Genomic DNA, 25,815 nt, shown 5'->3' with positions numbered 1-25,815 from the left:
TCCTCCTGTCAAAGATTCAGGGGTAAGGAGCAAGAACTTGGGGACCAAGGCAAGAGCCATGGGACATTGAATCTGAGTGTGGCTCATTTTGAGTTTAGAGTTTGTGTTTCTGTAAGTTTGTAATGCTGCATATCCTGTATATCCTATTTTTTGGTGAATAAAGGTAGGGAGCCAATCCTAGCTTTTCCTATCGAAAAAAATATAAAAGGTTATGAACCTCACAAGTTCCAAGAATTATAATTACCATCTCTATATATAGTTTTTGAAATTACAACTGCAATTGATTTAGAGAAGCCAAGGTAAAACATGCACGGGCCCACTAACTAACAAGCTCCTGCAAGGGATACAAGTCCTTCAATTTCCTTAATGAGGATATCTTTCTCCTCTTCAAACTCTTCATCATCTGCATTCCAAGAAATTGTGGAAGCAAAACTGAAATTCAGAATGAGATAGAAGAGAGAAAAGTGGTTAAGTGTGAATCAAAATTCAGCAGACTTTGGCATGAGAACCACACTAGCTTACATGTGACAATTTGGTGCTGGATTTTGTTTTCCTAACTGAAACTAGCTAATTGAAATGGGATATTATCAAATTCTTGAATCAAATGAAGACACCTGGTATTAGAACCCAATAACTACCTGCTTATGGTATTCGCGACCTAACCACACACGGATTTCCACTAGCTTACATGTGACAATTTGGTGCTGGATTTTGTTTTCCTAACTGAAACTAGCTAATTGAAATGGGATATTATCAAATTCTTGAATCAAATGAAGACACCTGGTATTATAACCCAATAACCCCCTGCTTATGGTATTCAACCTAAGTACCTAACCACACACTGATCTCATTTGACCCCCAATTAAGACACCTAATGATAATAGAAGAGGGAGAGCAGAACCTTTGCTGAACGGAAGATTGCGAAGTAGCATTACCAATCCTTCATGGTTTTTCACAAGAACTGCAACTATATCCGCTGGTTTATTTGGATTGGCAACAAAAACCTGAAACGCAAAGCAAACATAACCTGTTAACAATTACTAGGAAGAATATGCACAAGGAATAAAGAACAACAGTAGCAGAGGGCAGCAGATCCAGTTTGATGGATATATCACTCATGCAGAGATGATAAAAGGGCCCAGGGTCAGATCATCTGGCTCTTGTCCATCCTCTCATGATTTTGACTTCATCCTTCAGTTATTAACAATCTTTGGGCAGCATGAAAACTGACAATCGTATCAAAGTTTTAAATACATAATGAAAAAGATGGAGTAGATATGTCAAATGTAGTAGAATATTTCAGATAAGAGCAGGAACAAAAAAGTCCATCATTCATATCCTGTTAAAATATGAGATCTAGCTCCATCCACATTTCAGTACATTACATGTTAAAACTTCGCATGGACAGATGCTTTTAAGATGACAAAAACAAAAACAAAAACAAAGTTTGGAAGTTTGGGGTAGGAACTTCGAGCTTAAACTGCAGGAATTATATTTAGCAGCAAAAAAATCATTGGAACACTGAAGAGAAGTTGTTGCAAGAGCAAAACTGTACATCACAAATGTCAAAGCAGTGTGTATAGACTCATAGAGTGTGTTATTATGATTATACATTCCTGATTCCTAGATACAAACTTGTGAAGGAGATCCAAACATAACAATGCACGAACACTTGAATGCACTAAAATATATATTTAAAGGATCACACCTTAAAAATGTGGAAAGCCGATATCCGGATGTTTTTGCTAGTATCCTGCACAAGTTATAAGTTTCAGTATGATGATATTATGCACAAGTTACTGTGTGAAACAAAGAAAACAAAAACACTTAGAAGAAACAATTTTTGACAAATATTGTGGCCATAAAACATGTCTATGATTAGGTATGTTCAGCACTCAGATAATTAACAGGGCACTTAAATCATAATATGAAACAAAACGTATGCCACCTTCAGGAGATTCATCATGATCTTTAAATTTTTAACTTCTGAAATATATTGCACCATGATTTGTGAATTTGGGGCCTCCAGAAGAAATTCCGAAAGAAGCTACAAATAATTGATGCTCTTATTAGATGAAACCTAAAATTTATACCAACAAGAAATGATCTTCAAAAGCAAATAACAAAATGGAAGGAGCTTACAAAGAGAATGTAGATACCAACCTTCAATGACTGCCTTCGTGTCACATAATTTGTTGATGTCAAAAGTTTTTCATAGAGCTCAAAGAACTAGAAAAATATCACCTTTAATTAGAACGTTATTGACGTATCTATTAACACAATATGAACCATACCTATGAAAAGTGTATACTACCTGGAGATTATTGCAGTTCCCAACTAATGCACAAGCACACAAGACAGAAGCAGAATAATCCATATGTACAAAAAGGGAATATTTATCTAACCTGTTCGTAATGGGAACTTAGATATGTAGAGGCCACGAGTTCATGCTTGGTAAGCAGATCCTGCCAAAACGTATCTTTCATGATATAGAGATTATAGAAATAAGAAGTTGTGAGATGACAAACTCCATTAAAATGGCTATTAAAAAAGCTAATTAAGATCTTTATGCATGAGGACTAATACTATAGGCATGATAGAACAAACCTTAAAGGTTGCAAAAGCATCTGATGCTATGTCAAAGTTTGGGAGCTCCACATATTTGAAAAACAACTCAAAGCTTGTTGTCTCCAATAAATATCTGTAAATACACTACATATTCACACACTCAAATGCTAGAAAAAATGATAAACCTGAAGAAAGGGGAGCAAACTGCATCTGGAAAAGGACCCTCAAGCAAACAGAAAGTGCCATCCCTTGGAAATTATTATGAAGAAACACAAAAAATAGTTTGCTAAACTCACTTAGCAAGTGTTGGATATTTGATGCACTCCCTTAACATATTCCCACAATTCAAGGAGATCTCTTTGTTGCCATAACTATCAGGAAAGATAAAGAAAATAAAGGAATTCATCAATAGTATTCAGCACATCACTTATAAAATCTATAGCATCACAAATATAGCAATTGATGTGTGCATGCATGCAGAATAGTGAAAACACACACAGATGGACATAGGCCTAGGGCCTGTTTGTGTCACAGAAAAAGGCACTTTACCATGGTAAAGAGATCATTTTCTGTGGGCCCACAACATGGATTTGTGGTGCAAACAAACAAAAGAACTCCTCTTCCTGATGAAAAGACTTCACCCACTACTTGTTTTCCATGTTTCACTCCTTTATTCAGCGGAAACAAAGTCTGATGGAGGGTGATCATGCATAATTTATTCATGATTTTATACAGTTTGTATGCATGATATTGTGCAAAATTAGCATTAACAGACTGTGTTTAGCTGATGTTTGTGCATTGTCCTGCAGGGTTGCATTTGATCTCAATTAAAGAAAAAAATAAACAAGTTTGTACCCTTGTGTTTTTTTTTTAGTTTTCTTTAACAGGTTTTCAGAAATTACTTTTTAAAAGAGGAGGTTTTGTGAAATTCTTGAAAATTAAAACACTCTTTTAGAAAAAATTCTAAAACAGCCTCTTAACCCTAACTTAACTTTATAAAAAAGAGTTTTAGAGTTAGAGGGGGGGGGGGGGTATTTCCCTCATAGAAACGCACGCCCCCCTCTAGCCTCTCTCTCTCTCTCCTCTTTCTTCTCCTTTCTTCTCCTTTCTTCTTCTTCCTCTTCTTCTTCTTCTTCTTCTTTTTTCTTTATTGCATTTGGAGGTGTGTGACGTGTGCGATCGAGGAGGGAAGTCCGCTTTGTTCTCCCCAATCCGTCGGAGGCAAATCCGAGATAAGCTTCTTCTCCCCCTTCTCTTTAAATTTTTATTTAGCGTAGGTTGCTGCATAAGTTAGTTTCTTTTCAATTAAATTATTTTCTGCTTGAAAGTTAAGTTTTTTTTCACTTATTGAAAAAGAAAATACAAAAAATCTATTTCTGATTATTTCTGATTAGATCAGCCTACTTTCGGCCAGCATAATCTGACCAGATCAAGATCTGGTCAGACTCGGCTAGCCCCATACCGACCAGGCAGATTTGCTGTCAGCCGCAGCCCAGCCTGGATTTATATTTTTAAAGTCGATCTGCAGCAGATTAGTGGTCGACTGCTAGCTCTAATTCAGCCAAAACGCCTGATCAAACCCTGATCAAGCCTGTCAGCACGGCTGACCAGGCCCCGATCTGCAAAAATCTCTTTATAATACCAGGCAAGATCTGGGCCAATTGACCTTGTTGAACTTGACAGGTCTGCCATCGTTCACCAACCATATTTAACGATCTGGTCGGCCAGCACAGGCCATATCAGATCTATCTGCAGATCTGATCGGCATCCAACCTGCTGTCAGCCAGCGGGACAGCAAGTTGATCCTGCCCTGATCACGTCTGATCTGCTAGCCGAGCAGTAGCCCACACCGATCAGTCACCAGACCAGGCCAACATGACCCTTGTCTGCCGACTGCCTAGTCCAACTTGAGCCTTTTGTTTATATGACCGATCTGCTGATCGGATTTGAAAAAAAAGGCATGGCTCAATTTGATTTCTGTGTGCTAACTCTTTTCCTTTAGTTAGTTTTTTTTTTTTTAGATTAGTGCTTCAATGAATTTTTGTTTGGCAAAGTAGCCCACGGTTTGCTATATATTGAAATACAAAAAGAAAAAAGGTTTTGGAACTCATGCGTCAACAACCCGTGTGTGAAAACAATTCTTTAGTCTAGAGTTTGCCTTTCTTTAGAATTAGATATATTTAGATTTAATTGTTATTTCATGTAACTAACTTTAACTAGATTAGGTAGTCTAGTTGTTTCGTTTGTTTTGATTTTGAGTTTTGTAGGTGGGTACAAGCTTGTTGATTGGAATGCGACAACGAGGGTCGTGCGCGTGTGGATAACGGAAGCTAGATCGCGAGAGAACAGAGGCTTATTTTTATTTTTATTTTTTTAGGACCTCAGACCATTTATTAATTGAGTTGTAATAATTTTATTTCTGCTCGAACAATTATAATAAGGTAGTACGTTTTGTTTATATTTTGTTTAAGGCAATAAAAATTATTCTGTGTGGAGTACAAAGTTCTAAACCCATTCCCTGAGTTTGACCCGGACTTCACCACTAGTGTGAACCGGTTAATGTAAGATTTGATGCACGGTTTGCACTGATAGTTTTTATCGAAAAAACTCTCTTAAAAATACCTTCAAGAAAAGTTGCATCAGAAGGTACTACCTGGAGATTATTGCATGCTTTTTTATGCACCGGGAGTGGTACCCTCCAATACAAACATCTCCCTAATGTTTCACTATGAAAAGATGCATGAAATTCTTAGAAGTTCCATAAGCTAGTGTATTCCAATTTGAGAACACATGATAGCTTGTGTGACACGGGATCCACAGCTACATTTGATAATGATTAAGAGTAAAATCTAGACCATAAAGGAGATATAATAATTGAGCACCCAAATTACATGGTTTCTCATGTAAAACTCCTACATTGGTAAAGTATCTAGTAAATTAATTTCTGCACCTAGATAAATGACAAGAAAAAATTCCATGTAATGGCAAAAATAAGTCAATGAATTGAAGGTAGACATAGGAGAACATCCTCAATGATCTTGAAATTCAACTAGAACATATTGAGCAAAACAACCAAAAATACTATCTAGCGAGGCAGAACGAAGACATACCACACCACAAGGGAGTCTAGAAGCTCTGGATGATTCTCAATATATGTCACACAGCAACAGCTAGATCCAATCGTTTGCTTAAGCAAAATGCCCCAGCAATGCACCAAATCCTTTCTTGCCTATTGTAGAGGCAGAGTGATCCTTTTTATGTCCCAAATACAAGCAGGAGGATAACTATATATATCTAGTAGAAAGGAAAATAAGGAACGTACTTCCCACCCAAGAATAGGCAACTTGTGCACAAAAAGATCAAGAACACCCTCACTGCATATTTCATTAGCTAGTTGGGAAACCTGATCAGTATTTGGTTCAACTTCTCCATCCCCCAAAAGCATTTGTCTCATCGCAACAAGGTTCTTTTCAACATCTTCGAGAACCTGTTGAAATGAGTTGCAGCAGGATATTAAAATCTTCATGGCCAATAACAGTGCCAAGTTATTGAATTGCACTGCTACACCATTACAGAATAACAGCTCATGTAATTGATCCAAATCTACTGAAAGCATTGTTAAAAGGAAAATAGATAACTAACCTTTTTATAAGTTGCCAAAAAAAAATTATGCATACATTCAAATGAACCACCCTTTCTATGAATAAAAATAAAACATAGGTACTTACCCTTTTGCGTTAAGGGTAAAATTTTGACTGTCTTGCTGATCAAAACAGCTGAACGAAAAACAAAACAGAGAATGTCCTAACCCCTTATTCCAGTGAATTCGTGCTCTAGTAAGATAATAGACTTCATGTAACTAACCTTATTAAAAACTTGCCAATGAAAAGATGCAGAAGCCAATATAGAAATTGATTATGAATAAGTGAGAATCCAAATAAATTGTTAAAAAACAGCAAATAACTTATGCTGTAACAACTCGACTTGTTAAGATAGGCAACTTGGATTTGATTCATCTCCCGATCAAACAAAAACAGAAGGCAAAATAATGAAGATCAACTAATGGAAAATTTGTCTGCAGTTGTCACAAAATGCATTTGTGTCACTCATGGACAGCTGAATGCAGCACCCTTGGATAGCACAAAATGCATGTAACAACAGTCAAGTTCACAAATATTAACAGTACCAACTCATTTAACGTTAGCGCGGCTCAATTTCATCAACAGAGGGATCCATATAGATCTGTATGGAGATAAAACTATACACGAACAAACGAAGCAATCGACACAAAGTTATTCGATATAAATTAGTACAAAAACATGCCTCTCAGAACAAGCATTTTACAAATTTCATAAAACATCGATTAAAATTGGAAAAAAAGTTTTGCAATAACGCATAAGAACACGGCAATGCACAAAATGCAAATCGGTTTGTCGAATAGAACATCAACTCATCAACAAGAAGTTCAACTAAACTACACTAGCGCATATTGTTCAAGGACCAATTCAAAGATACACTACACAGAACAAGATTGCTCCAACTGCCCAATATAAACATTAAAAAAGGCAATATGAAAAAGAAAAATCTTCATTATACATGCCCAAATGGGAAGGAATCAATATACCAACATCAATCCTTTAATCTAAGTGAGCCCCCATGGATCAAAAAGATCGATTTGGCACGGAATTACGGGTACCAACATCAAAAGAAACGGAAGAAAACAATTTCCATTTTGCAGGGGGTAAACGATACAAAGAAGGGACCTTTTCGAGGGCTCGGACGTCCGCGACGGTCTTGGCATCGAGTGCGACGAGGGTTTCTCTGATCGATCTCACGAGCTCTGACGGCGATTTGGGCCTCGACGGCTTGAAGAACGAGAACGACATCGTCTCTCTCTCTCTCTCTCTCTCTCTCTCTCTCTACATGACTTCCATTTTTCTTCTCTACGGTTGCAACCTACAGACTCGTGTATATAACGCCACCGAAAATGACACTTTCTGCCCTTCGGATTGTCAATAATCATCTGCACGTCCCTGGATATAGACAGCCCGGGAGGGTGTTGCGTGTTCTCCCCGAAGAAGCTCTGTTTGCTACAGTGCGTGTTCGGGTCCTAACGAGGGCCACGTACGGCATTACTTAGCATTAGAGTCTGGTGCAGTTGCAAAGACTCAAAGTACTTTTTCCCGGCATTTTTGCGATAAAATGATGGTACCAGAAAAGAACAAAAATATCCTTTATCAAAAAAGAAAAACAACGGTTCAAGAGTAGGATAAAAATATCTTTCATCCAAAAAGTCGATGATGATGTTAAATTTTCAAAATCTAAACATTCTGTTTGCATCATCTGTTGTAACAGGAGCTTCCTTTGCCGATGCGCTTTTTATCATCATCTGTTGTTGTTGGAGCATCCTTTGTCGCGTCTCGAGTTCAGGTTCTTGCCTTGGTTTTTAGCTTGTGTTACAACACATTGTCGCCTTCTCGTTCTTGTCTTGTGTTACAAAACATTTTCGGGTTCGTTCCTACTTCGTGGAGATAACTATAAATCAATCGACTGGTTCGATCATTGGTGGGCGTCATAGGGGCATTTATCGGCCATCTCTTTTTACAGTCTTCTCTTTTTCTTCATTTTTGTTAGGCAGTATGAAAAAAAGCAATGACGCACAAACATTCCAACAAATGTCATTAAGGCATCGTGAGTACCTTTTCATGTCATTATGCTATTATTGAAGAACGTATATCGTCGTGAGTGCCATTAAGGCGTTGTTTTGTTATTGTAGGTGGATCTTGTCTTTTCGACGATTGAAAAATTAAAGATATTTGTAAGGCGCTGAGACCTGTTGACAAAAATGCTTGTTTACATATGCGAGGAAGGGCCTCTACCCCATCCGGTATCATTCATTCACTCAGTATATTTAATGTATCGCAAATCGCAGTTGTAATAACATACTACTGATTTGTGAGATATTGTTTTGTTTGTTAATATCGATTTGTAAGCTATTATACTGAATTTTTGTATCGATTTGTAATATATTTTACGATATGTATATCGATTTGTAAGATATTATATATTTTATAGTGTCGATTTGTAAGCTATTATGCTGAATTGTCGTATCGATTTATAATATATTATGCAATATATATATCGATTTGTAAGATATCATGTGTTTTCTTGTATCGATTTGTAAGATATTTGTACAGAGTTTTAAAACATGTGCGTGCAGAAATACATTATTGCGCTCTTGCGGTAGCAATTTTCGTATTCAAATCACTGCTCATTTAGCGATTTCTATTAAAATCGCTTCATAGCGTCGTAGATATAATTAAATCGTTGTCACGTGAATCGCTATCGTTAACACACATATACGACAAATCATTTCTTTTATTGGCATGGAAAATAACAACTCGATGCATAGTATAAGCAAATAACAAATCATTGTTGCTTTTATATTGTGATTCATTTAATCGTTTCATCTTGATTAAATCGTAGTAAATGTATGCGCTAGCTAATGCAAATTGATATCTTGCTTATGACAGTAGTGAGCTTATCATCTGGTTGCAGTGAAGATGATCTATCTCAATCATTGAAAAGTTATGGAGAAGTGAACATATGTACTAATGACGCACCAGAAAAAGTGAATATGTGCACTAATGATGCACATGATAAGAAGGGTGCAGGCATTGAATTCACTCTTGACTTGAATGTTTCAGTAGAAGAAATGCAATTCGATAATGAGGTAGACGATCATGACAGTACACTTGATAAATGTGCAGGCACTAGGAATGTACATGATAGTATACTTGACTATGTTCTCGTAGAAGGAATGCAGTTTAATAATGAGAAAGCTGCATATAAATTTTATAATGATTATGCCATAAAACTTGGCTTCAGTGTTAGAAGGTATTCCTGGTAAAAAAATGTACAAAGTGTCGTGGTAAGAAAGACATATGTTTGTTCTAAGGAAGGTTGAAAGAAGTTAAGTGAAAATCCAACAAGGAGTAAGCCAGATTCAAGATGTCCAGCAAGAATGGTGTTAAGAAAACTTCCGAATGAAAAATATGTAGTTCGTACTTTAATCAGTGATCATAACCATGATTTAGCAGTTTTATTAATGACTCCTATGTTAAGGTCACATCATAAAATAACTAAATTGCATGCTGCAATTGCTGAAATAGTTGATAGCGTCGGCATTGCACCAAGGAAGACATACAATTTATGTGCACGCATAGATGGTGATCGCGAGAATGTGTCATTCACACCTATGGATCTAAGAAATCACTTGAGAAGGAAGAGAACATATAACATAAAGAATGGAGAAATATGTTCTTTGGTTGATTACTTACAGAAGAAATCAAGTATTGACCTTGGTTTCTTTAGTGTAATGCAACTGGATGAAGATGGATATGCTGTGAATATGTTTTGGGCAGATTCAAAGTTAAGAGTAGATTATGAATGCTTCAATGATGTGTTTATTTTTTATATGATAATGAAGATTAATATTGAACAATAGCCATTTACGCAGTTTATTGGAGTGAACCATCACTCACAGAGTTGTATATTAGGCAGTGTTTTTTTGTATGACCAGACCAAGGAAAGTTTTGACTGGTTGTTCAGAGTATTTACACAGGCAATGAATGGAAAGCAACCTGAAGTTGTACTTACAGATGGTGATCACGCAATTGCGGCTGCAATGTCTCATATATGGCTAGATGCACATAATCGCCTATGTTTGTGGCATATCTTTCAAAATGCAATAAAGAACATAAAACACATTTAATCAGAAGACATAGTTTGACAAAAAGTTTATAAGGTGCGTACTTGAGAGCGTAGACGAGGTCACCTTTATGTCTAATTGGGAGGAAATGATTCAGATGTACGACCTTGAAGACTGTGTGTGGTTAGAAAATTTATATGCAGACAAAGAGAAGTGGGCATTGGCATATGGAAGACAATATTTTTGTGCAGGTATGATAAGTACACAAATAGTTGAATCTATGCATGTCACACTGAAGAAAACCATGTATTCATTTAACAATGTTTGGCTTCATGGAACAATATGAATTATTTTTAGACGGTCTTAGACAGAATGAGCTTGAACAATATGTGAAATACTTCAATACACGGTCTGTAACTTTGGGCATGAAAATATTAATGTGACATGCAAATCTGTATACACTAACTGTATTTGAATGGATTAAGAATGATGTTATACAGGTCATGAATTGCAACATAGAAGGACACATGCAAATCTAGAATATGCACAAATACCATATTGTATGGGAGGGCAAAGAGCATCCGAAAATGCAAGAAGCACATGTTAGGTACAATGTTGATAACAAAACAGTTGAATGTACGTGCAAAATGTATGAATTCAAAGGTATTTTATGTCATCATGCATTAAAGGCACTTAATCAAGAGAAGATACAAGAAATACCTGAGTCATATTTAATGCAAAGATGAATGGGACAAGTAAAGATTGAACTGCTGGATACAGATAATATCAGTTAATCTGGTGTTGATGAGAAGTGCTACATAGCCTCCCGTTACCAACAACTATGTAAGTCACTTATGCATGTTGCAGATTTTGTATCGAAAAATGAAAAAGCCTATGTATGCATGAGAAAAGTGTCAAGGGAGTTACTTGAAAATGTGCAGTTAATTCACAATTAGTCTGTTATAGCTCATGAAGACCAATCCAAGAAAATGGGAGCAAACAATGGAGGTGAAAATCATTCTTCTCTTGACCCGCATGAGAAGTTGTGTTGAAGCATAAACATCATCTTCAACAAGTCAGGAGTCAATGTTGTAGATTATGAAGAAAAAATTCACCTAGCGAAGGGTATCAAAAGGAAACCTGCCTCTAATCGTAGTCATCGGAGGACAAAGGGTGCACTAGAATTGGTTGGCAAGAAAAGGTCTAAGAAACAACCAACCTCTAAGTAAAAGGAATCAAGTCATTTGCATGAACATGTATGTAATACATTATATTGCTTCTCATGTAAATTGCATTACGTGCAACTTATCAATATCTAACTTGTGTAATTTTCAACATGCAACAATACCCTACAGGCGTGCACTGCAACATTATAACCTTCAATCCTCCCGATCAGTTTTTCTGGAACGATAGCTTCAGTTTTACAAGTCTTTTGGTATGTAATCAATGTTGGGAGAATGCTTGTATTTCTTGTGAAACTTAATGTAATGTCTTGTATTGTTTTGTTTCATGACATGATCATATCAATTCAAAAGTGAGCTATAAAACACATGAATCACGTGTGAATTCTGATTAATAATGTATCCTTCACATGTATAAATCGTTGTAATATGTATCCTTCACATGTATAAATCGTTATCTCATCTAGCCTATAGAGCTACAATTTTGATACCGTAGGTAAATCATCGTTGTTAAGTGCGTATACAATTAGTAAAAATTGTTGTCTCATCTAGCCTTAACATATACAAATCGTTATACATATACTGTAGTTGAATCATTGGGCAAAAAGTTGTTCTGTAAAAGCAAAAAGTTGTTACATTTACTTTATGTGCATGATCGTTGTTAAATCGTTATAGCTTAATTATTATACCATTAGTGAATCGCCTCTACGGTGATTTATTTGGTATATAAATCATTATACCATGTAGTTTCCTATTGTGATATACACAATGACGTCTATGTCGGTCACAACTGGATGAAAATCTCAATGTGCATGAGTATAAATCGCGATAAAAGTACACGGACAAATCGTTGTCTCATCTAGCCTTCAAATATACACATCGTTGTAAAACCTAATCCAATCACTCCCCCACCTAAACCCATAAATACAAATCGACATGAAATTCAACGAAAAAAATTGAGGTAAATTTGACTTGATTTACAGCATGATACCGATTTACGTTTTGCACATAAATAATATTTTAGTAACAGTTGCAAATCGGTATAAGTAAATCGCGATATTATATATCGATATCGTTCACAATGACAAACAAAGATATATCGTTGACGCGGTAGCTTCTTAAATATAAATCGACATTATTTACAACCACATTTACTCCTCTATGAAAAACAATTCGCGAACTGTTATAGAAAGAATTACATAATCATAGAATGTTACGTGACATAATGAATTATAATTGGTTGCAAGTCAATCTGTGTCAAGCAAATCACAATAGCACATAGCCTTCATACGTACAAATCATTTCAACCTTTAATCAATCATTGTGTAAATTGCGATAGGAAAACTGTAAAAGCAAATTATGATTTCCACTGTGTACAACGCTAATCGCTTTTTCGATTTTCATTTACAAAGGCCAAACATTACAATGATTTGTTTAGTGGCACTAGTGTTTTACACTTATTAAAAAAATAATACATTGTCCAGGACTAAAACCCTAATCTTTTAAAAAAAAAGAATACATTGTCCAGGCATTAGTGTTACATCAATTTGTACTTTACTAATTCTAAATGGGACGTCAATTTGTACCATTGAAGCAGTCATTTTGTAAATCGCGATAGGAAATATTGTTGACATATACATAGCCCGTAAAATCAAATTGTGATAGCACGTAGCCTTTATACGTACAAATTGTTTCAACCTTTTATCAATTATTATGTAAATCGCAATAGCAAGACCGTAAAAGCAAATTATGATTTCTACAATGCACAACGCTAATCGCTTTTACGGTTTTCATTTACGAAGGTCAGACATTACAACGATTTGTTCAATGGCACTAGTGTTTAAAGCTTTTTAAAAAAATAATACATTATCCAAGTTGTCCATCACCGATGAGAAATATGCTATAGTCGTGCGGGCTCCATCTTCTCTGCCTACTGGGATCCATACCTTATGCAGCTTTGTCAGCTCTGCCTCGAAGCTTTTTGCACTAGCCCGCAGGCATGAACACATGTGAAGCCATATATGTGCTCAATCTAAAACAAATAAGGGGACCACGACTGTGTCATATTTGTCGTGAAGTATATCAAAGTTTATGCATAATATAACAATGACAAATATGCTATAATCGTGCGATTCCATCTTCTCTGCTTGTAGAAACATATCGATGATGAAAAGAGACAAATTTTGAAGAAACTTGTAATGCAGTTTAGAAAATATACGCCTAATTCACCGTCACTGGCCATGTAGTTGTCGAAGTCTCCTTCCTCGCCATCGTTGTTCATGTAGCGATGCAGATTATATGTTCAACCCATGAACACGTCGTTTATAAAGGAAACATTGGTTCATTCGTTCCTTACTTACGAAGCAAAGCGAAGCAACAACCTCCTGAACTTGTGCGACGTGTCATTCATTTATAAAGGAAACATCGTTTCACATACTACTCCTTTTCAAAAATCATGCGCAAAGTATATAATTGCATTCATTTATAAAGGAAACATCATTTCACATACTGCTCCTTTTAAAAAATTGCGCGCAAAGTATATAATTGTATTCATTTATAAAGGAAACATTGTTTCACATACTGCTCCTTTTCAAAAATTGTGCGCAAAGTATATAATTGTATAAACAAATAAATTACATTGCGCATTAATTAAAAAATGTCATTTCATTTGCAAATCGCTATAGAAAATAAATTAAAAAATGTCATATCGATTTGTTTATTATTTTTCTTTTCTGCCTTTTATGAATTAGTCATTGTGTAAATCGCTATAGGACATATCGTTCACATAGACACAGTTTGTAAAAGCAAATCACTATAGGACATATCGTTCATAATGACGAAATCGTAATAGGATATTCAAACGGATTTGGTTCGATCGTGATAGAATGCCTTCTATAAAAAAACAAATCGCAATGTCTTATAGTAATGGTTGCAAGCCAATCGGTATCAAGCAAATCGCGATAGCACATAGTCCTTATACGTATAAATTATTTCATCCTTTTATCAATGTTTGTGCAAATCATTTCAGTCGTTTATCAATCATTGTGTAAATCATGATAGGAAGACCTCGTAATTTTCATAGTACACAATAATTTGTTCAGTGGCATTTGTGTGCTATACTTATAAAATAGATTTATACACTTACAGAATGTCACGCTACAGAAAAGAATTATAGAATTACAACAAAGAATTATAGAATATCAACAAATAATTATTAGGACGTCGATTTGTATTTATGAAGTTACCACGACAACGATATCGATATGTTTGTGTGATATAGATGTCACAACAAATATCGTGATTTACGCAATAATGTTTATGTCTGCCACAACAATTTGCCTTTGTTACTAAAATATTGTTATAGTATACAACTTAAATCGATGCGGTTGTAAGTTGATTTGTATTTATCAAGTTAGCTCAATTTGTACTTTACCAATAAACATCGTGTCGATTTGTTTTTTCTTTCTCTTTTTCACCTTTTATCAGTCATTGCGTAAATCACAATAGGACAACTCGTTTCTGACTTGTACTTTAAAGTCATTATGTAACATGCCAACTTGTGCTTGCAGATCCAAGTAGCATGTATTGATCAAAGCTAGTTGTGAGATATAGATGTTGCAACAAATATCGTAGTTCATCTGTGCGATTTATAAACACAAACATTTCATAGATACATTGTGACCAATGGTTTGGCTTAGATACAATACATGACCATCATCATAGAAGTTAAAACATCATCATGAAAGAAACCACAGATAGTTTGGCTTAGATACTCCATCGCTTTACAGTTACAATACATCATGACCAATGGTTTAACTTAGATACAATATATGACCATCATCATCAAAGTTTACATAGAAGATGCCATCATCATCATTGAAGAAAACATAGATGTTTTCATCCTCGAAGTATATGTCAGCATTCCACCTGACATGCCATTTAGAATTGATCCAATGGTCAAGCACGACCAAGGCAACGAAGAGGTACCAAATGTGGCATATTTGTCATGAAGTATATCAAATTGTACTTTTGATGGTAACAACCACCATATTGAGACTTTCTTTAAGAGGTCTCAAGCATGCTTTGGTTGCTCGATCTTGGCTTTTTCTTTGTTCTTTTGTCCCAGAACTCATACCTAGAAGCCTACTCCATGAACCAACTATACTTATTTATTTTTAGCAGTGTAGGAGGGTGATCTTGGAGTGTAGGAAGGTTCTTTATCTCCTTGATAGCCTCATGAGCTCCTCTGGTATGTCGACACCCTAGACATTACAAGACCACCTTCTCTATTGGAAGTTGCTGACCCAACTCGACTTGGTACCTCCATGGCAGTTCTGTAACTTGTACGAGACATATAGTGTCCTCGTGCATTGACCATGGATCTTCTACCGCTTGGTGGAACTATAGAACGAGCATGTGTTCTACATGCTCCTCTTCTCTAAGTTGGCATCTCGTCTCTGACTGCTCCGCCTTAGATCGCTTGCGGACCTTGACGATGATAATGTTGAACTCCAAGAATATTGGGATGAGATTGCCCTCTCTCTGTGGAAGGTAGTTTCGGTGAATTCCAACTGATCATGACATCCATTATAGCCAGCGCTATTGTCATCACCAGAGTGGCAATACTGTCCAGTTGGTTAGGCACATTACTTTTGTTTTGATTTTTCATTCCTAACAATAGAATAAGCCTAGTCAATAGGTTTCATATCTAATAGAGTCTTAGTATTTTATTAAACTCTTATGAATGATGTAGCTTTTATGCCAAGGCTTTGATACCAATTTGTAACAACCTGATCCTAGACCTCTAAGTCTAGGTTTGTAGATATTATTTCTTAGAAAGAAGAATTTAAAGTAACTATAGTGGAACCATGGCATAATTTTTTTTCTTAAAACAATATCATAGTTTCATAATAAAAAAACCCTCATAGGCTACATCAATCATACATATCAAGAGTTCAATAAAATAAAAACATAAATAAAAAGTCCCATCTCTATCTAGTCATCTATGGACACCTGCTAAAACAACGGGTCTAGTCGATCACCTGGAACTTACAGTTGTATTTATTAAAAGGGAGTGAGTCTATAACTTAGTAAAAATATTTATAAGCAGCTAAGGACATTGTCTTACAATTGTAGTGGGCTCTAAGCCCCTATTCATAGTTTAGTTTTACATCACACAACACCTATGTTTGTCTCTTGTAATTTTCTCATTAATTCTCTCAATACCCATAAGTTAGCACTTACTCAATATTGATTATTTTCTCTAGACTGACTATACTGGTAATAGCCTACTATGGGTGTAGAAACCCATGTAAATACCCAAATTCTACAACGAGAATTATAAGGTACTACAGTGAAAAAGGAATCGATGATAGCTAGCTAGAGAGTCAGACTAGAAAGCTATATCTACTCTCCAAGGTTCGTGGTTCATGCTACATCCCGATCTACATAGAGTCACAATCGTTGTATGAAACATAATCTCTAGGATGCTCTATGTAACACATTACTTTCTCACATGAACTACCTCAAGTTCATTATTTTCTCTATAACTTAACTGAGTTTCTTAAGTTCTTCCTAGGGTTTTGATATTCACAATAAATTTAAGTATGCCGACAGTGTCTCTATATTGATTTAGTGTCTCTACATCAATAAATCATTGGTGGTCCATGCTTATGATGTCTCTCACTCGGATGGCCATCAGGTAACCCTTTATATCTGTTGCCTCTTCCAGAATTTATGGGGTTAAGTCTAGCATGCTAAGATAACTTAAACTTTCAGTAACCTAACTGTAAGAAGAGACTCGAAGAACTTTACTCAAATACCCAATTTTATTCTCATGCATGTAGTTTTACATTCTTTGTATGTATTTTTGTCTAAAATACAATATCTCTTTAACATGTAAATTATATTAAAACTCATAAATACATGAAATTATTCTTGGCATTACAGCTAACTCACATGTATTCATTCTATATGCAACTACATCATATACAAGGTACAACTATGTTAAAAAATATACATGATTTCATGTAAGCTAACTCGTATAAATAACAAACAGATTATGTATTATTAACTAAACATGCTTATAATATTTGTTACCTCGAATGCAAGTGTTGTACTCTAACTTACAGTCGAGTCTCTCGTATTAGTATTAAGATCTATTCAGTACATAAAGACTCACATAATTGTTGAACAAACATTTCTCATATTTTTATAAAATTACCAAACTATCCCCAATAATGGTATGTCGATACTCATATTTTTTTATTGTGTGCTTGGTCATGAAAATATGACATACAGATACATCTCTGCATCCTGAATCCAACACACCAAACCTTGCCCGATTTCGAGTTTGGGGTGCGAAGTTATGACTTTTACCAATTGCATATTGACCATATACCACAAGGGTAATTTGGTCTTTTACTAACCTAACCCAATCAATGTCAAAACAGGTCTCAGCCTAAGCTCAGTCCATACTTGACTGATTAAACCCAAGTTTGGTTGTCCCAAGGCTCACTCATCTAATATATATATGTGAATAGAGCTTGACCCAGCCCAAGTGGGTCTAACCCATTTTTTGCTCATTCTTACTCATTCTCTAATTTATTGAATCTTATCTAGACCCAACTTGGTCTGTGTTTGGTCTATACTGATCCTAAAAGGATTCAGTTACAAAACCCTTTTCTAGCAAACTAGATCCAGATCCAGTTTAATACAAACCAGATCAGAGCCAATTCGGTCCCCATATGCTACAACCTAACCCAACCGGCAAAGTCCTTGTTTTGGTACCAACAAAATCCAAACCCAATCCAGCCTGGATTTTGTTTTTGGACCCAAATCCAACTAGACCTGGGATCTCTCAAGATAACTGGACCCAGACCCATTCTATCTAGGTTTGGTTCATGATAGGAAAACCTAGATGATCCTGTCTCAGTTTTTCTTTTCCCTGACATATTCAATCTGGGCCACACCCATATCGAGTTGGTCTAGTGCAGACCCACGAGACCTAGTCTGGGTCACACTCCGACCCAAACCGAGTTGGTCATGACCCAAACCGAACCGAGTTGGTCTGGGTCCGTGTTACAACCCGTGATAGAGGGATGCATTCCTCTGTCTTCTCTCTCCTTTAAGCCAAACAATGCCGACAACCACCTGATTATAAACGATAGTGGTAGGAGTGTCACCATATCTCCATGTCTGCTCTCTTCCCACGACGGCAGTATAGGCGACCCTTCTGGTCGCCAACGACTGAGACATAGGTGGTGCCCCCTGTCTCATGCCCTGTAACGCCCCGAAAATTTTAATCTTAATTATTGTTCAAATATTAAAATTTTGAGACAAATTTTTTTTTATAAGTATAAGTAAATCATATCTTATAATGCAAAAATGATTTTAAAAAACAGTTAAGACTTTGGGCGGGGTTACACTAAAGATAACAATCAAATCAAAATGTACGGAATACACATATTTCAAACCACGTACAATATAAGACTGAAATATGAAGAGTTTTCATTTTATTTCAAATCAGAGTATAAAAACAATAGTTCAGTCTCTACATGATCAAATACTTAAAACAAAAAGATCATGTCTACCAAGATCGTAAGGTAAGAGTGGACCCTCGATGATGTAGCACGACTAGTCCTTCACTCCAACTACTCATCATACTTTACCTGCACTACTTGTCCCCCATAAAACAGAGTCAGACTCGCTAAAGTCTGATAAAGCAACCCAAACTCAAACTTAAAGAAAACATATCAAGCATTTAAAGATAAAGACATGTTTGAGGCACATGTCCCTTACATAGGCTCTTCATGATAATACGAATGAGTGCAATTTGAGGAGAATCCATCACATATCATGTAATCTATAGCATCTTTTACAGTTTGATACAAGTAATTATTACACTTATGCATGTGAGTCTGATCTTCCTATTGTCTATCATGTTCTTACTCTATGCAAATTGAATAAAATCATATATTGTTTGTATATAATCTCATAAGCTTGACCTATGAAAGAAAAAATATGTATCAGTTTGTTAAGTTTCTTTAATATAAGCACAATTATTATTATAATATTTTACTGATCAAAGACAATACCTTCTTTTATTAATCCAACTCATGTTTGCCATCAAATGTATTCATAATTTTTTTGAAAATATTAAAAATAATTAAAGTATGATAGTGAGTTGTAAGTCTAAGCAATTGTAGGTAGTATCATTTGAGGTAGTAGTAAACATGTGTTGACTTTAACTATGCACAACATCTTAGAGATGCAGACAAGAATGTATATCACTGGCGAGAATTGATGTGATAATTTTGTATCACATATTGAATTTGTATAGCATCGTAAAATTTTATTTCAATAGAATAAAAAAGTGCAAATTTACATCTAGTCGTCATGAACAAAAAGATAAAAAATAAAGTACACAACTTTTATTTAAATATATAAAGTTCATCTATGAATTCATGGCATCATCACCCTAAACCTAAAACTAGTAACTAATGCTAGATTACTAATACAATTTTTTCATAGCTATTATCTAAATCTCTGTCTGTTTACCTCACTACCTATCATCTTTTCAAGCCGCTTGTGCTGGTCGACCTTCATTATTTTCTTATTCTTCTTCTTCTTCACAATCTATGACAATTACTTCCTCTTTATCTTGGGACAATTAATTCGTTTTGGTCCTCAATATTCAGGACAATTAATTCTTCATGGTCCTATGTGTATGCCATCTTTCGGCAATTGTTGTTCTTGTGTCACTTATGTCGGTAGACCTTTATTATTTCCTTGTTCTTCTTCATAATCTGGGGCAATTAGTGCACTAATCACCTCATTAGCTTTATCTCTAATGGATGCTAGAACGTGAGGTGAGAGACACTCCATTTCTAGGTGGCATTTAAAAGGGATGATGCTATCCAAAAAAGATCTTCATGTCCCCACGTCTTTGTATCTAATAACAAAATAAAATTACAAAATTAGGAAAAAGAAAATAATAAAATATGTAATTATAAAATATTACATAATAAATATTCAAGTGTAGAAAGATAAAAAAACACAAAGATAATATATAGTAATCCAATAAGTACTTGCATATACACCAATACACATATAAAGTAAGACTGTGGTGGGGAGTTCCCATCCAACTTTTAATCAATCACGTCACCTTAAAACTCAAATTAATGCTTAATTGTCAACAAAAAGTTCTAAAAGATGTGCAAAAATGAAAATTAAAAATTAAAGAAACAAATAACGATTATACATTTTTAAGAAAAAAAATTGCAACATCCAATCTCAATGCCTAGGTTTCTTTTTAATAACCTTACCTACACATTTGGCATTTGCCTAGCATATAGTTGATGGCTTGTTGATAAATCTCAGCACTTAAAAATCATGATTACCCATTAAGAGTGTCTAATATAAGATCAAAGATAGATCCTTCTCTCTACCATGAAATTGAAAATATCAGATATTCCTAGTGGCATATCATCCAAGAAGCGTCTTTAACAATTAGGTAAGATGGAGACAAATAATAGTAACAGTCATACATGCAAAAGCAGGTCAGGGGATCACACCCAAATGAAAGCCAAGTTGTTCATATTACAAAAGAACTGCAAGTACATGCTGAACAAAAAGAGAAGTTCTATTAACAACTAAAAGATAAGTTGCTTTCACAATCAGAAGATGAACCTAACTCTTGCTCTTCTCACTGATATTGCACAACTATACCTAACATCAACCAAGTCCCCAATATCCCTTTGGACCTTAATGAAAGAAAAAAAAGAGGAGGAAGGTCAAGTGATTTAAGCTATGACAGAGTTACTTTATAATAGAACATGCCATCAAACCACTTTTGCAATATATGTGATACATCTAACTGCAATCATTCTAACAAATATAAGTTGCTATGTGATACATCTAACTGCAATCATTCTAACAAATATAAGTTGCCCAAGGGGTGACGCCCATGAGAATTGAATCTAGACCACCTGCCCAGTGGCTTAGGTCCCCTCCCACTACGCCAAACCCCTTTGGGGTTATAACACGTGAGTTGGCTTTAGGATCTAACATTCCATACAACCCGACTGATCAAATATTTTATATATCCAAACCCGGTTGACTGTTATTTGTGCTGGTTTGGATAAACCACCATCCATCACAAATCCGACCTATTGGCAATGCTGCATAATATGCAAAACAGGTAAAAGGAAATGATGAAAAAAATCTACTCAAACTTTTTCACCATATCTAATTGCTTTCTTTTGCTAATGCATTCCAAATATCTGCATGCTTGTAGTAAATAATCAATTTTTTGCTCTTTGTTGATAACTCATATTATGTGAATAGGACTGAGAAACAAGCGAGCAACTTGGCTTGTAACTCATTTAAACTCGCAAAATAGACTCGACAAGCTAAATATGAAGAATCGCTACTCTCGGCTTGGCTCAGCTCAACTCGACTTGTATATGCTCATTAGGTAATAAGAAATACAAAAAATGATCGTATTGTAGTACATGTTTTAAAAAATGCTTCACAAATTTTGAAATATGCTCGATATCTAATTTCACAGGTTCTTAAATTTTTTTGGACCTTTTTACCCTTTGCATGTGCGAACCTCACGAATTTCACATCCCCAAATACATAAATTTCCTCATAAATATGCCGAACAACCTATGTTCTTAGATCTATATCTTATCCATCCGACATAAAAAACCCACATTTTCATAATCGTTGGAAAGCTGAGACACAAATTTCGAACTTTCATGTTTTGAGTTAAAACCGAAAACCCCTCTAAGATTCTCGTTTCTAAGATCCAATAACAGAAAACTATTCTACATTGTTATAACCGAACAATATATGTTTCATAAAGCGTTTCTTCCCAACCATTCATCAGATTTTAACGTCTATTTTTTCCGTTTTCCCATATTTTTGGATAAGGTGGCTAGAAAATAGAATAGAATTATCAGGACAGTCGTTACTGTGCCTGTTCATCTCTTGTTTAGGAACATTCTCGGAGTTATATCTCAGCGCCCATTTGTCATTTTTCAATAAATAAAATATCATTGGAAAAATATTTTTGTCTAAAATTTCAGTTTTTCTTTATTCCTTCATTTTTATGTCAAAAATCAATGGCAAATGAAGTGTCACCGATGAAGTGTTGTCGATTAAGTGCAGCCAACGTGTGCTTCATCAAAAATTTGGCTAGGGAAGGAAGAGATTTTGGGACTATAAGAAACTCTAGGTTATGCGAAAATAACCATCAGCTTCAGAGAAAAGGTCTTAAAAAACAAAATGTCACATTTAGTGTCGTGATTTTTGTAATATAGTACTATGATTTTCATAAGTAGTATCATGATTTTCAAGAATTTCACAACTAACAATGTGAAACTCTTGACAAAATTTGCAAGTAGTGTCACAATTTTTGTACAATAGTATCTTGATTTTCCCATTTGAAAAGGAATTTCGGATTATCGCATGCGAAGCTTCATGAATTCCACAAACCTTTAAGGAATTCTTTAAACTTTTCAAGAATTTGGCAACCAATAGCACAAAACTCTTGATGAAATTTGCAAGCAATGTCATGATTTTTGTACTATACTACCATGATTTTTGCATCTAAAAAGGAATTTTGCATCGCTGCATGCTAAAATTCATAAATTTCGCAAACTTTTTAGGAATTTTGCAACCATCAACACAAAACTCTTGACAAAATTTGCAAGTAGTGTCACAGTTTTTGTACTATAGATGTAGAATTCCTTTTCATATGCGAAAATCATAGTAATATAGTATGAAAATTATAACACTACCTGCAAATTTCGTCAAGGGTTTCACATTGTTGGCTACAAATTTTTTGAAAATCAAGACACTACTTGCAAAAATCATGGTATTATAGTACAAAAATCGTGACACTACCTTCAAATTTTGTCATGAGTTTTGCTTTGTTGATTGCAAAATTTTAAAAAACTGCAACACTACTTATGAAAATCGTGGTACTATAGTATGAAAATCATGACACTAAATGCAATGTTTTATTTCTTAAAATCTTTTTTTGCGCAACCCAAAGATATTTTCACATAACCTAGGGTTTCTTATGGTCCCCAAATCTCTTTATCTATTGAAAAACTTTTCGACAACTATTTTTGGCGAAACACACATCGTCAATGGTGCTTCATCTTGTCACTCATTTTTTACCTAAAAAATGAAGGAATACAGAAAAATATAAAAAAAACAAAGATTCTTGACAAAAATATCTTTCCAACGATATTTTATTCACTAAAAAATAACATACGAGTATTGAGATATAACCCCGAGAACGTTTATAAAATAGGTAATGAACATGCATAACTTCACCTATCTCAGTGATTCTATGCTATTTTTCATCTACCTATGCCTAGAATCCAAAAAAATAATAGAAAAAAATCAAGACGTTAGCTTTTCAATGCCATCGATATCACATCGATTTGATAAACGATTGGGGAGAAACACTTCCTAGAATACAGACTGTTCAACTGTAATAGTCTGCAAAACAATTTTCTGTTCCGATTTTGGATCTTAGAAACAAGAAACTTAGAGGGATTTTCGTTTTTGACACAAAATAGAAAAGTTTGAGATATGCGTCTCAACTTTTCGACGGCTATAAAAATGTGGGTTTTCAATATCGAATGATTGAGATATAGATCTAAGAACAAAGGTTGTTCTGCAGATGTATAAAAAAATTCATGTATTTAGGATGCAAAATTCGTGAGGTTTGCACATGCAAAGGGTAAAAAGGTCTTTAAAAAGTTAGGAACCCATAAAATTGGACATGAGGCGAATTTCAAAATTAGTGGGGCATTTGAAAAAATGCATCAAATTTGCTATAAAGGACACTCATTTTTTGTAAGAAATATATTTCAAATATGTTTTACATATACATTTTTATAAACAAGCCAATTTGAACTAGGCTTGGCTCACCAAAAGAATGGGCCTAGCTTGAACACTTCAAGTACCAGCCCTATTGTGATACTATCCTTGATTTTAAGAAATAAATTCAAAAGCTTTTATAGATTTGAATGAATAATGGCAAGGCTTTAGTGTTGAATGAAATGACAACTAAACAGCAGTTAATCTCTCATGAGAAATTAAGCAAAAATATTGCATTTTTATCATCAAAATGAACATATTTTGAAAAAATAAGAAATGCCGGCAAACAAGGGAAAAATATGCCAAAAATATAAGAGCCATTTTTATTCCGAGATATTGCTGATAAGAATGTAAATAATGAGAAACTGCAAAACACAAAGAACAAAAACATACAAATGAAAAATACCATTCCCGAGGGATTGCTGATAAGGACGTATGCATCGCGATAAAATCACACAAATTTTTAAAATGAAATTGAAAATATCTTGGTATTTTGACCGTTTAAAACAGCTGAGAAAAATCCATATTTTCAGATATATTGTGAAATTAGTCACATTAGACAAGATTGGGGGTCTCAATGATTTGGATTTACATCAGATCCAGTGACGCAGACACAGATTGGACTTTGACTTGCTGGTACCCGGTTCCAGTCTTTAAGCAGTTTTAGGTCCAGATCTGGGTTTAGATAACAAGATCCAGACAACGTAAAATATCTATTAGGAATGCCAATCAGATCGAATTTTATCCAATATCTGATCAAATATGACTTCATTCAGTCAGATTTGGTAAGCTGAAATTATGTCCAATTATAATCGGATGTGGATATGGTTTTGATTTTTTGCTACCGATTCTGACAGATATCCATATCTGATAGATATTCGAATCCAATTATATGTAAAAAAGTAGATTTGGTATGAGCTTTCACCATCCGAGTTTGAGTTTGAATCCGAATTCATTTAAACAAAACACGATTAATCGGATCTGATATTGGTCACATCCAACCCGAATCTGGACTGTTTACACTCCTAATATTAGCCAGATCTCTTTTCAAAACTACATTTAGACACTAATTTTTACAATATCATTAAGTGACTCATTTCTCGTCAAGGGCATAAAAAAAGTGTTAAAATATAATTCAAATATCTTACAATAAAATGTAGCCCACAAAGACTTTGTTGATGGGACGCCACAAGTTCAAAACCCACGGGTGGCGTCTTTTGCCGAAAGGTCGAAGCTAGGTGTACTCGCTGGTGGGCAGGGGGGACCTCAAGGGTTTTACCAACCGGAGATCAACCAATGTGCGCGGTGGGTGATTTTTTTTTTCCCTTGGACTATCTACAACAACAACAACTACTACGCCTTCATCCCAAAACTTCCCTTGGACTATCTAAAAAAATATATTATTAGGTGTCCATTGATAAGGTATTCTAGAGCAGCGTGACAAATATCATA

At 35.0% G+C, this 25,815-nt stretch overlaps 1 protein-coding gene across 2 annotated transcripts; it reads right to left on the bottom strand.

The window, feature by feature from the left end:
* Positions 1–222: 222 nt before the first annotated feature.
* On the bottom strand, positions 223–7,515 carry LOC149851334 (uncharacterized). 2 transcript variants are annotated; one of them, XM_090000178.1, is made up of 11 exons: positions 7,332–7,515; positions 5,891–6,055; positions 5,679–5,797; positions 2,865–2,939; positions 2,608–2,701; positions 2,406–2,465; positions 2,164–2,229; positions 1,949–2,047; positions 1,709–1,753; positions 902–1,004; positions 223–403 (listed from the first exon to the last, which is right to left on the bottom strand). In XM_090000178.1, the coding sequence occupies exons 1-11, from the start codon at positions 7,452–7,454 to the stop codon at positions 324–326; spliced, it is 1,029 nt and encodes a 342-aa protein (XP_089856304.1). In that variant the 5' UTR covers positions 7,455–7,515; the 3' UTR covers positions 223–323. The 2 variants fall into 2 exon arrangements, with proteins under 2 accessions (XP_089856304.1, XP_089856313.1); XM_090000187.1 differs by lacking the exon at positions 1,949–2,047 and having other exon boundaries at positions 7,332–7,513.
* Positions 7,516–25,815: the final 18,300 nt, after the last annotated feature.

Source organism: Nuphar pumila, chromosome 1 (assembly GCF_984573655.1).
Source record: "Nuphar pumila chromosome 1, dmNupPumi1.hap1.1, whole genome shotgun sequence".
Taxonomy (NCBI): domain Eukaryota; kingdom Viridiplantae; phylum Streptophyta; class Magnoliopsida; order Nymphaeales; family Nymphaeaceae; genus Nuphar; species Nuphar pumila.
The sequence above is the reverse complement of the archived record's forward strand: the minus strand, read 5'-3'. Positions and strand labels throughout refer to the sequence as shown.